The sequence below is a fragment of the Stegostoma tigrinum genome, chromosome 4 (genome assembly GCF_030684315.1).
Source record: "Stegostoma tigrinum isolate sSteTig4 chromosome 4, sSteTig4.hap1, whole genome shotgun sequence".
In the NCBI taxonomy this organism is placed as follows: domain Eukaryota; kingdom Metazoa; phylum Chordata; class Chondrichthyes; order Orectolobiformes; family Stegostomatidae; genus Stegostoma; species Stegostoma tigrinum.
This window is the reverse complement of record NC_081357.1, coordinates 49,542,472-49,556,074: the sequence shown is the minus strand read 5'-3', so window position 1 is coordinate 49,556,074 and position 13,603 is coordinate 49,542,472. Positions and strand designations below refer to the sequence as shown.

Below are 13,603 nucleotides of genomic sequence, written 5' to 3'. Positions count from 1 at the left end.
CTAGCTGTCAAGCCATCATTCTTTTCAGGTGTAAAATACAGATTTTACCAACAGCTGTTGTAAATCGCTAGCAAACTTGTTAGTAGAAGTCAATGTTTTCCAACTGAGGTTTCTACAGATCTGTAAACATTGCTCAGTGCATACTAACTACTGCATCTTGAGATATAGCATGAGCATGCACTTACAAATTTGCTTTTATGAGGCAATCGTGGTCCATCAGTTTCTTCAGGAACCTCTTCTGGATCTTTTTTGTGCTTTGACGATTGAGCACGCTCTTTTTCTAACCTTTCTTTTTCAAGTTTTTTCTGCTTTTCTCGCTCCATCTTCTCCAGTCCCTCACGAATCCAAGCTGGCAGTGTTCTGCGTTTCACAGCATCTGCAACATCAAAATATCACATTTATATCACATCACACAGTATGGACTGGAATATTTAATTTGTACAATCCTGATTCAAAGCTCCACAGACAATCCCAAGTTGTTTTATTAGTTTTCACTTCAAAAACTATGAACAAAATCAATCAGAATCTTATTTTAGGGTTGGTAATAAATCACAACATTATTTTATAAAAATTCCAAACACAAGTTTTGGCAACCTTAACAATCTTACTAGTACTTTAAAATAGACAATAAACTGCAATACCATTTTCAGCATTCAACTGCAAAATGTTTACTCAACAGTCAATCATAGTAAACCAATTTTGTCCATAATATTGTGAACAATAATTTTTATAGACTATTGACACTGCAGTCAGGAGAAGTACATAACATACAGCGTAGTTATTTCCCCCACACCAAGTGGGGAAAATTGAAGGAATACCAAAACAATAAACATGACTTGACATGCCATAGCTACAAACTAAAGAGCAAAGATGACTGAAACCTGTGATGTGGCTAACTATTTCTCATGTTAGAAGCTAATAAGCTGTTAGTCGTCAAAACAGCTGCATTGCTGGTACCTTGATATATATTAAGGTATTTACAGCTCAGTGTATTCCAGGTGCAAAAATCACAGTTTAAAACTGCATAAAATACGGCACGAATGCTACATTCACTCAGTAAACAAGCTATTTTTTTGACTTCTATGTGTAAATGCCACAAGTTAAGTAGTCGAGTCTCTTATGAGGTTGTGCCTGTTTTGGAGAAGGTGGAAAAAGAATGAAAAATTAGCAGTCAATATTTTTTACATGTACTATGTCTGAGTTCAGTCCAAAGTAAAACTTGGAAAAATGGCACAACAATACAGATAATTGTGAGCAAAACATGTACAAAGAGTTTTAAGCACATTACTAGAGATATACAGATAGATCAGAAGCGAAAGGATATTTTCATGAATGTAGAAAGTCGGGCCATTTTTCTCTGTGAAGGAAAAGTAATAAAAGTAGTCTTGATGAATGCCTTTAAAGATTAGGAAGGTCTTAGACTGGGCAAATAAAAAAGGCGAAACAGTTTTTACTTGTCATTCAGATAGGATTGGGATCTGGAACATTTAAATAAAAAGGACAGCCAACACAAGCTCAAATAAATGAAAAACTTCTCACGATACGATGTTAGCCAAAGAACGTAGAACTTGGTGCAACAGAAACTAACTAAAACATACCAACATTGATGGTGTATTCGAATCTTGATACATACAAGAGTAGGGAAGTGACTGACATAAGAGTAGAACAAAGCAATTTGAGGAGACCCTCTGAGGAAGGGTCACTGGACTCAAAATGTCAACTCTGTTTTCTTCTTTACAGATGCTGCCAGACCTGCTGAGCCTTTCCAACAACTTTGTTTTTGTTCCTTATTTACAGCATCCGCAGTTCTTTTAGTTTTTATTTGACAAGTTTGATCAGTCTGCTTCTGTACTCCAGTTTCCACGTAGAACAGGCCGGTCACATTTATGGATAGTTCATCCCAATAACTCCTGCTTCTAATCAACCTGTTCAGTCCAACAGCCTCATCCACACTGCACCAATTCCATTATTTTTATAACTTGTGTCACAAAGGTATATCCTTTTATTTTTGAAGATATGATTTTTAAAACTTTCACCTGATTGGGGCTGTTGCAAATTAGACAAAGACAGGGCAGAATGCTTAAAAGAAAACCACGAGAAGCCACATCAAGGCTAGTGTGCCAGAACAAATGAATCATCTTTGATCAATAAGGAAGACTCCCCACAATCCAGACTAGAAAATTCTTAGCCAAGTACCACACACACCACTTGGAAAATAAACTGGAACCAGTATTTCTTCGGCTCTGAAAGCTTCCAGTAAATTACTAAAATGACAGCTGCTGTCTTCACATGATTCTCCCTCAAACTGCATCCAGTTGACGGAAACAGATCATAAAGTAGAAAGAAGCGGCATCCATGAAACTAACTAACCAAGGATCAGCAGGCTGCAATAATGTAACACTCGCTACGGCTGACCGCATCAAAGACACTAGCCAGACAACCAAGTTAAGATCAAACATATAAAATGCTGAAGAAACTCATCAAGTCCTGGAGCATCTGTGGAAAGAGAAACATTTTACAGAGTCCAATGGATCCTCTTCAGATCCAAACAAATTACACTGAAGTCAAAAATTAACTCTGTTTTTCTCTACACAGATGCTGTTAGACCTGCTGAATTTCTTCAGCATGCTGTTAAGCAACCACAGTCTCATTAGACTGGCACACCTCAGGGGCAAACACAGTACAATAAACCGTACATCATTTTATCATGCTATGTGCCGGACGCTATTCCCTTCTAACTTTGTACCTGCTGCAAGACAGAGTGGGGCACAATCATTACAGTCACACAGCACAGAACTGACTCGTCAATCCATGCTGACCAGGTTTCCCCAGACTAAGCTAGTCCTACTTGCCTGTGTTTGGCCTATATCCCTCTAAAACTTTCCAGTTCATGTAGATATCCAAATGCCTTTTAAGTGTTGTAATTATACCTACATCTACCACTTCCTTTGCCAGTTCGTTCCACACACAAACCATCCGCTAGGTGAAAAAAATTGCCTCTCAGGTCCCTTCTAAATCTTCCTCCTCTCATCCTAAAAATACACCCTCTATTTGTGAATTCACCCACCCTCAGGAAAAGACCTTTGCTATTCATCATGTCTGTGCCCCTCATGGTTTTATAAACCTCTACGGACTCACCCCTCTACCTCCAACACTTCAGAGAAAAAAAATCCCAACGTATCCTTATAACCCAAACCCTCCGGGTATTTAATATTTATTCTGAATAGTGTTTTGAAAGCAAATTTTAATCAGTAATAAAAGTGGCCATTATCTGAGCCAGAGTCAGTTCGAGAGACCATCAAAAAAAAGTGATTGACAGTGAAAGAAAAACAACAGTGCACAGAAGTGGACTCAATAATTTTGCTTATATACAACAAAAACAAACTTTTCAGGCTTCTAGCATCCAATAGGAATTAAATAAATGTTGTGGAAGACCAGCCATTTTCAAAATATGACAACAGCTCGACAAAAATGTATGAAAGTCTTGAGAAATATAATTATTTCAAGCAACACCAGGCCAGTCAATCACTGAATTAAACAATGCAAGCAAATGTCAGAGCCTCCTTTATCATTCTGGGTCTATACTATTCCACTGTCAGGTTCACCCAAGTGACTGCATGAAAGCTGTATGCTTGACACATCTTTATGATTTTTCTCCAATTTAGCTTGTAGTACATTTGCTCATTCTTTTAGCAAAAAAAAATTGATTGGCTCCTTATGGCTTACAGTAATAATTAATGACATTTTAAATTGGACAGAGGTATAGCGTTCTGCCAAAACGAACTTAAAATCTTGGTTGTGGCGTCAGAGTTCACTTCAAGGGAAGCCAGCTCAAGTCGTCTCCCTTGGTCCTGACACTAATCAACTAAAATGTTCAAAGTAAATGAAAATGGACACATTTTCCCCCTTGGGTTTCCTGTTTCAGTAGACTGAGAATTAATCTTCAATCCTGAGAGGTCTTTTGATAACTCTGAAAGGACAATGTATTTTGGTTACTATGCACTTGTTAAGCAAAGATGTGTTAGACTTGGACCTAATCAGTTCAAGTCTTCAACTTCTGAGGAAGTCAAGAATATACATTGGAGTTAGTCCAGTTGGGAATGGGTTGCATTCTGCAGTTCATTCACAAGCCAGAACACAACGCAGAAAAAATGGAAAGCAGTTGTTTATAAGTACATGAAATAGTTGTATGTCGGGTCTTTAAATTTTAAAACCATGCATGGGTTAACATTTGTACGGATAAATGTGTATTCGTAAATCAGGGACACTTCACACCAACAATGAAATGGCAACGCAACAAAGGTAAAAATATGAGAACACAGCTATCAATGGCAAGGGGCCAATGGAGTGTTATTTTTATTACCATGCTGGTTTTTCACAACACTGACCGATTTAATACTATTAGTAAGATTTATAACATAATAAACACATTTAAAATGTTAAAAATACCAAAGCAACAAGCAATTTTTATGGCTGCAATATCCCTAACAATGTCTTCTGCCAGAAGCCTTTGTCACTTAAAAGCCTTAAGCTGGATTCAAGAAGCTTTTCAGAACTGTACTATGCCTGTTAAAAGATCCAAAAGCTACCAGGATAAAACACCCACAATCCAGTCACATTGCATAAATCAGGGATGAAACAGGCAAGACAACGCCATTATTATAACCTACAAATAACCAAGCCCACAACTCTTATTTTTCTGTAGTGGGTTTGCTATATTAATATATAAGTGATGTGCAACAAAATTGTAACAGACCAAAATGAAGGTTTGTAAAAATAGAATATATAATTTGTTATCTAATTTCAATAGAAACTACAAGGATGAGTTACTATATTCATCCCGATATCAAAAAAAGGACAAATGCATCACATAAAAGATACAAACTGGCAGAAAATACAACTCACCAAGTGCAGGAGGGTCTTGTTTTACTGTTATTGGTGAACGTGGGCGATCTCTATAAGAGGGCCTGTCTCTACGATTAGGTGGTGGCCCAGATTGCCAATAAGGTGGATGAAATCCTCCGGGAGGACCAAAGGCTGCTCCATGCTGCAAGTATAAAATATCATATTTGTCTCACAAGCTTCTTAATACATCTTATATTCCCACTAAATGTACTTACTATCTTGTCTTACACAGCTAATCCTAAAAAAGTGTGCTGAAAATGTCTCAATTAAGAAGAAAATCAATGCCAGGTTTTCTGGGGTCTAGAACTCAATCCTGCAATAAGGTTAGCGTTAGCTCAGATGGACTTTATCACCACCATTTCAGCAGTACTGGTTTTAGCAAATTGTAAAGCTATTGGAATGCTGACTGGTCATTCACAATCCTGCCTCTAAAAATGACCCAACTGGAAGTTCGTTGCAAGGCTCTGACTTAGTAGAATAGCTGGTAGACTAATGATTGCAGACACCTGTTGAAATTAGGTCAGAAGTCTACTCCAACACCTGTGCAAGTTTAGTCCATAGTTAAAAAATAACAAAATCCGCCAAAGATTAAAATAGGTTTTGCTGAGACTCTGGACGAAACAATCTTCTGCAGAACTTTAACACAAAGCAGCATATGGATGACCTCCAAGTTGGCTCATAAAAGACAAATGTGAATTCTAGACACTGAACATAAAACTATACTTAGTCTGAAAAATGCATCTGAGACGACAGGGACTCACAAGTGGAGAGCTGCTAAATTAATAAAGCTCAACAAGTTAATACACAACATCAGGCCCCTCACGTACACTGATTATACAGGGGTTCTGCTATAATGCAATAGTTGTGTTCCAGCACAACATTGTTACAGAAAATCGTGTGACATAAATAACTGGGCCAATGGCAAATCCGAGGTTAAACGCAGACCGCCAAAAAAAGCATAACGCAAAAGGACAGCACGACTGTCAGCAGCCATTTCCAAAATGTGCAGGACAATTACCCAGGTGTCCTGATCAATACTTAGCCCTTAGTCAGTGACACAATGATAGACTGTCTGGTCATTATCACATTGTCGCTTGTGGGACAGTGCTGTGTGGAAATTAGCTGCTGTCTTTTCTACAATGACTGCACTGTAAAACTACTTCAGTGGCTGTCATGCTCTTTGTAAGATCTTGAGGTTGTGAAACATGCAAGTCTTTGAAAGCAAGACAACCTAGGTAAAAGTCCTGACTTGTGACTCAATGGCCAAGGAAGGTGCAGTCACAACGTAACTAAAAAGACTAAATACTAATTGGCAAAGTCTTCCAACACTGCCAATACTACAGTAGTCGACTGTTAAGACTGGGGAGAGATTTCTGGTCAGCTGTGTGAAAGAACACCGGAGACGCTACCACCACTAAGCATTGTTCCAGGCTGCGACCTCTACATATGCGCACGTTGCCAGAGCATCTCCGACTCTTTCAGCAACCTTATCACCACAAGGGTATTGAGGGATTTGGAGCAAAGATGGGGAAAATCATGTTGAAACACAAGTCAATTCCAATCTAGCTAATTCCTTAAACAGGCTGTTGGAACCTCCTGTTTTTTCCCCCCCCTCTATTAATTAACAGGATGAGGACATGACTGGCTAGGCAGCATTTACTGCCCATCCCTAATTACCCACAGGGCAGTTGAGAGTCAATCACATTGTTGTGGGTCTGAAATCACATGTAGGTCAGATGTAAGGATGGCAGTTTAGTTCCCTAAAGGACATTAGTGAAGCAGATGGGTTTTCCAACAAATCGACAATGGATTCATGGTCATCGTAAGATGCTTAACTTCAAATTTCATAGAATCCCTACAGTGTGGAAACAGGCCCTTTGGCCCAACAAGTCCACACTGACACTCACAGGATCCCACTCAGACCCATCCCCCTATAACGTACCTAATCTATACATCCCTGAACACTCTGATACTTTTGGCATTGATATTTTATTGAATTCAAATTCCACCCATGGCAGGATTCAAACCGCCCCCCAGAATGTTATCTAGGTCTCTGGATTAACAGTCCAGCAATAATACCATCAGGCCATCATCTCCCCAGTCCTGTGCCTCTCAGCTTGCCCTTTCAAGGTAAGTTAGATATGCTGTTTTTCACTCTCCCCCACACCCTACTTTTCCTGGTAACAGACCTGCTGGCTTCTTGATCTTTAGTTTTAATGAAGGCTGACAGGGAGAATTTCTCTGGGACTCGTGGAATGACAACACTGTGCAAGTATACTGTAGGTGTCACTGGCAAAGAGCGCCTGACAGCAAGATACCTACTCAATGGAATCACATTATAGTCAACACAAGTTCGCATTTTAGAAACAGCATTCTCCTATTCATCAATTGCATTCTAACCAATTGATGTTGCCAGAACATGCATTATAACAGAACCCCCTGTAGTGAGTTCTAACTCATCACCACTTTTCTCAACTATCCCACCCTCTCTTGCCACGCTATTTGTCTGGCATTCAGCTCTTGATGAGCGAAATCTCTTGCAACTAAACGGGTGAAAGATTAAAACAATGATCCTGGGCTCCAGCCATAAATTTTGCACCTAGCCACCAACTCCATCATTCCACGAGGCAAAATATGCCATAAACATTGTGTTGTATCTGTTTGCAACGTGAGATTCCAACCCACATTTACACCTTCATTAAGTTTACTGACTTCCTACTTGGCAATATTTCCCAATTCAATTGCTTACATGTATATATTATTGAAAGCATCATCCATACCTTTTGTAACACTACTCTTTACTACTCCAGAGATAATAGAGATAATTTCTGATGAACGGTCTAGGCCCAAAATGTCAGCTTTCATGCTCCAAAGATGGTGCTTGGTCTGCCGTGTTCATCCAGCTCTACACTTCACTACTCGGCTCCCCATCTTCCACCCTACGGAAACTCAAGATCATCCAAAATTTCATACCTGAACTCATGTTATTTCACCCATTACTTTTGAACTTACTGACTTATATAGATCCTGGGCCTCCAATTACATTTTAAACCTTGTATTCAAATCCCGCCATGACCTTGGCCCTCCCCATCTTTGTCACTGCCTCCAATCCTAGAACCCCGCTGGATCTCTGCTCCTCCAACTCTAGCACATCTCTTGACTTTAATTGCTCCACCACTGCCAGCTATGCCTTCAGCTACATCTTTTCTGAAACAGGCCTGCATTCTGTTCTTTTAAGACTCTCTTTAAAACCCACTCATTTGATCAAGCTTTGGTTCATGTGATACTATCTTGTGGCTCAGTCAGATTTTGTTTGATAGTACTCCTGCAAACCTGAAAGGATTGGGGATCGGGGTTGTCATATTTAGAATCATACAGCCAATTCCACCAATGGTGCCTGTGTTAGCTCTTTGAAGAGCTACAAATTTAGCCCCCTACCTTAAAAGGAAAAATCTGAATATGTGCAATTTAGTCAGTCATTAATGAGCCTACTTTAACTATCCTTTCAGACAGCACATTCCAGACAATGTTTTAAACAAAAACATGTTATTCTCCCTCTTGCTTTTTCAAATATCTTAAATCGGTGGTGCAGATAAACGTTCTTACTCTTTCCCATGCGAGTCAGCTGCTCCTTACTACAAAATGTTTTAAATACATGCTTGGAATACTTCCTTAACAAAGACCTATTTGTGATTTGGCCATTTACAACTTAATCAATTTGTACATGGTGATTATTTGCCACAAATTGAAATCACTGAATTGATTTCTATCGCATGGCTTAAAATCCGCAAACAAAATATTTATTGCTCCTCAAAAGGACTAAGAAAAAGTTACATGCTGATCAATATCCAGATAGCAAAGAACTCAAATTTGCACAAGCCTAGATTTCTACCTTTTTTCTACTTCTTCCTGAGGCACATTAGCTATTTATCAATATTAAAGCACACAAACATCCTTTAAGTCAAAATGCACCCTCTCCATTTTCTTCTTGGAGCAACAGAGTTAATGCAAGTCTCCGAGCAAAATCACATTGGTTGAGATGAGAGAAAGGGCACTGCCTTGGAAGAATTTTTTTTTTTTAAAAACTGCTTTTGATATCTGGGGAGATATCTGCTAGAACTTAAAAGACAACAATAAAATCAGACCCTGAGGAAGCTGATAGAAAAGGATATAGTCAAGGGAGTTGTCATTGTTGAACACACCCCAAAAAGTCCTTCCTGCTCCAAATGTCACACTGAATACTGAAATAGAGGGCATAAGTATTTTCATAAACTACGGGGAAGAATTAGTCATTTTAATGTAATAGTTAATGTAATAAATGCTTCTGTCAATTTTACACCAAAAAAAGCAAGAAAAACCCTAAAGTACATAGCAAACTAGAAGACAATTAAGCGATGCAGGGGATGAAGGTCTTCATTATCTTCCAGAGACATGCCCTACCTTTGAAGCTAATTATCAGAAAGCACTCATCGAAAATTAAATTTCCTGCGATCTTTAATGCTCCCTTTAATATAATGCAGCGTTCTTGTAGCTGCAAAAGAAGTGTTTACAAAATAGACACCAAAAACAAAACTGCATTGAACAAAGTTACCTGATAATCAAATTGGCTGACCGGCACAGATCCCATTCCAAAGTTTTCTGGTGCTCCTCCAAAATTGTTGTTATTGACTTGATTGAACATACGTCTAGAGTCTGGTGCAAACTCACCACTGTCCTGGCTACTGTCCTCTGATGGAGGGACTATGTCCATGGGAGCTGGGGTTGGTATCCACTGCTGCTGGTCTGGTGGTGGGGGTGGTGGTCTATGGTGTTGCATTCCCCAATCTAGTAAGTACACAAACTAAAATTCAGTATAAATAATTTTGAAAACCTTCAAGATGGACCTAAAAAGCTAACTGTGTTTCATACTTTTGTTACTTTTAAGTTGGTTGGCTTGCCGAGCTGGTTTGTTGTTCTGCAGACGTTTCGTTACCGTGCTTGGTAACATACTCAGTGCAGTCTCAGATGAAACGTTGGTGTGTTTCCTCGCCAGGTTTTTAAACTCTGGGGGTCCGTTGCGATGGATTGCCTCACTTGCGGGTTTCCTCTGTAGTGGAATGTATATGGGGCCGCGTTCAATGCATTTATTAATAGCATGCTTCGTGGAGTGCCATGCTTCCAGGAACTCACACCCATATATGTTCCACTATGGAGGAAACCCGCAAGTGAGGCAATCCATCACAATGGACCCCAGAGTTTAAAAACCAGGCAGGAAAACACATCGACGCTTCATCAGAGGCTGCGCTGAGGATGTTACCAAGCACGGTAACGAAACATCTGCGGAACAACAAACCAGCTCAGTGACCCAACCAACCTCAACACCCACAACCCGAGCTACAGATCTACTCCAAAACCTTGTTACTTTTAATTTCAACCTGAATATTGATTTGGAATTATTAATAGTTAACGGCTCACCAGTACAATCCTCTATACGATGCTTTGTTATAGCCTTAAATTCACATTGAGACATGGTGTCTTTTTCTTTTGAATAAAAAATCATTTTACTTTTTCTCTATCTGCTGCAATTTTTATGAACAACCAAGGAATCGTGAACTTATAATTTGCAAAAAAATGTGTTTGCCTGGTGCCTGGTCTGCACAATATAAAACTTTCATACATCTGCCTTAGAAAGTGCTATGAGAGGTCATGTTGATGGTCAAAGATAAAATGATTGTGAATTGTTTCTACTTTTAGGCTGGATACGTGGCGGAGACAGATCACAAACATTTAAAAATTTAAACTTCTTACAACTGGAAACTGTTTAGGATGGCTAGACAGTGGCAGTAGGCTAATACTTAGAGTGCTCACAAAGACAGAACTCCAAAGCAGGAAGGGCAAAAAGAACTTGATAAGAATGAGCAAGATGTATAAAAAAGTTCAAAATACTATTCATTAGGCTAACAAGTAATTATGACAAAACAATATGTAGGTGAAAATCTTTGTAACTTTGAATACTGCCCACCTACCCCCTCAAAGTAGGTCTATCTTTCATGGCCAAGGGTTATGGAGGTGTAAAATAACTTATCAATGAACCTCCAAGTTATTTAATCTATAATAAAACAATACAGTTATAAAATAATATCCATTTAATTACTCATGATAGTTTGTCTATTTCTTCACAATAAACATAGTTTTTGCGACAATTTCTTACTGTTTCCCTACAGTCCCAGGATTTCACCACAATATCCTTCATAGAGCCTCAGATCCATCTTGGAAAAAAATTTGGATGAATATCTAACTAGGAACTAGACTGACTTTTGCAAGTTGGCTTATAACACATGACGGACACAGGCCTGCTGGAACCAGATTATCAGAGAATCTACCACATAAGGTAGATATCTATGATAAATAATGGGAAAAGGCAGAGTTAGATACATTTTGGAAGTTTGTCTTGAACGATCACTGACAGTAAAAGAACGAAAGAAATCCGTAGAATCTTTCAGTATAAATGGGTTTAAAATCCACAAAAACGTACAGACAGTAAATGGTCTGGGGAAATGGCTCGAGTGCAACCTGCTTATTCTCATTGCATATTTTTTCCTGATTCTATTTACAGAAACAAATGTAGTTTGATTCATTGGTACATAAAATAGCATTTTACTGGGGGCACACTACATCAATATTTAAATTGAGACAACTGGAAAAAACAAGATAATCTATTTATATCAACATCAGTGGACAACATTCTACAATCACCCCTATTTGCAATTACATATCCAACTGACTCCAGAGTGATAAATACAAACCCTGTTCCCACATTCTGTTGAAATTAGGATCTCCTGGAAAATTTCCATGATTGTCTTGATTATTTTCAATGTTATGTACTGCCTGTCCATTGGGTATTATGACTGGCTGTTGAGTTGTTACGGATTCCTCGGAGGCCTCTCGTTGTGCAATCCATGCCTGTGCTAATGCTGCCCAGTCAATCTGACCTGTAAAAAAAGTTTTAAATCCAAAGACAAGTCAAGACATTCATTATACTTGGAATGCCACATTGGTATACAGGATGTTTCATGTGTAAGATCATAATCCATGGTGAGAGTGGTATTGTGGTTGCATTAAATGTTTAGAAATCCCAGTGCTTACGCTGATGAAACAGAGCCATGAGTTCAAAATCCACCAAGAAAGGTGGGGAAATTAATTACATTAATTGGAAATAAATCAGAAATAAAAAGCAGGTATTCAAATGGTGTCCATAAAATTAGTGCACTGAACTGCTGTTGAAATTAAGCCGTCCGGTTCACCGCAATCCATTTGAAAGGAAATCTTCTTAGCCCTAGCCTATGTGGCCTACATATTATTCCAGGTCCACAGGAACCTGGATATCTCTTTACCTACCATATGAAAGGGCCAAACACAATAGTCTTAAAGTATTTTCCACCAGTACACCACTTACTCAAGGTAAAAGACACTGCAGACCACCTACTGCTTCTACCTCAGCTGCTTTAGCATGCTCCCGCATTGAACTCATTGGAATTAATGATAATTTTTGGAAACTAAATTCTTCTTTTCTTACTAATTCTAATAAATTCTTGTCTTTTTTTTAATTAGGCACACAACTTATTAATTCATACAAAGACAAAAGGAAAGACATTTCCATATTAGGAACATGTTTTACTGTTTTTTCACATCACATTATTAGAGGGATCTTCTTGAGAAATCCATACTTATCTTACAGCTATATTAATCAAACAGAATAACAGTAACTTAAATTTTGCTTATGAAACATCATTTCTGCTTGAGCTTAGGATGACTTGTGATAAATATGCAGAAGCCTGCCTGGTTATGAGATGGCAGTGGGCGGTGATGGTGAGGTTTCTGACCTGGTTACTCATATGGCCTTGCCTGTCAGATCCACATGTCACTGACTTGCATTCCAGACAAGTACACAAATCACCACTGGTCCACGATTCACAGTTATATTCAAGCTGACGGCTCAATGCTATTTTCCCAAGGGCAATTGGAGATGAGTATTAAGTCTTTACATTTACAGAATTACCCACAGTGAAGGGGCGATTTTCTAAAAAAAAATGTAATTCAATATTTATCACATTTGGTAAACTATGTATTTTCAGTTCAGAAGGAATTGTTAAGATTGGGATCCTGTCATTGCTGTCGTGAAGATGTTGTCATGAAAGAATGCTGAACCACTGCCTTGCAACAGGTGGCAAATTATACTACTGGCAGAACTTTAAAGCATATGTTTAAAATTTATTTGATTTTAGTAATGCTCAAATAAATCAGTTACTGTCTGTCGACTTTTTTTAAAAAAGTTAATTACAAATACTGTGTTCATTTCATTAATGGGAACTTACTTGGATCTTGTTGCTGCTGAAATGACTGCATCCACTGTTGTTGGCTTAAAGGCCATTGCTGCCAAGGTTGACCACCTTGATCCCACATCACTGACTTCTGAGTTGCAAATGTTCAAAAATCTATACACAGAAAATTGCGATTGTAATATTTCTTCCAAAACGCCTGGACAAACGAGTAACTGTATAAGAGGTTAGCTTATAAAGTGCAATGTAAATAAGTCAGTTAGTGCTTTGTGTCATTGTCGAACGCTTTGACAAGAGGCACCTGTGAAGAATAAACAAATGAAGTATTGTGCAGCAGCAGTAAACTTTTATTTTAAAATTAGCCTTAAATGTTGAAAATA

At 38.5% G+C, this 13,603-nt stretch overlaps 1 protein-coding gene across 7 annotated transcripts in view; it reads right to left on the bottom strand.

Moving 5' to 3' along the window:
* The window catches only part of pnisr (PNN-interacting serine/arginine-rich protein), a 37,509-nt gene that overhangs the window by 14,979 nt on the left and 8,927 nt on the right, over positions 1-13,603 (bottom strand). For 6 of the 7 annotated variants that reach the window (XR_009445679.1, XM_048530374.1, XM_048530375.2 and 3 more), the window contains exons 2-6: positions 13,260-13,379; positions 11,691-11,876; positions 9,497-9,729; positions 4,906-5,047; positions 186-376 (exon numbers count right to left, since the gene is read on the bottom strand). Coding sequence is in view for 5 of the 7 variants with exons in the window: in XM_048530374.1 (XP_048386331.1) it covers positions 186-376; positions 4,906-5,047; positions 9,497-9,729; positions 11,691-11,876; positions 13,260-13,347 (840 nt within the window). In the remaining 2 variants the exon portion in view is untranslated. Of the gene's footprint in view, positions 1-185; positions 377-4,905; positions 5,048-9,496; positions 9,730-11,690; positions 11,877-13,259; positions 13,380-13,603 lie in introns of those variants that run through there. The other variant, XR_009445680.1, reaches the window with a different exon arrangement.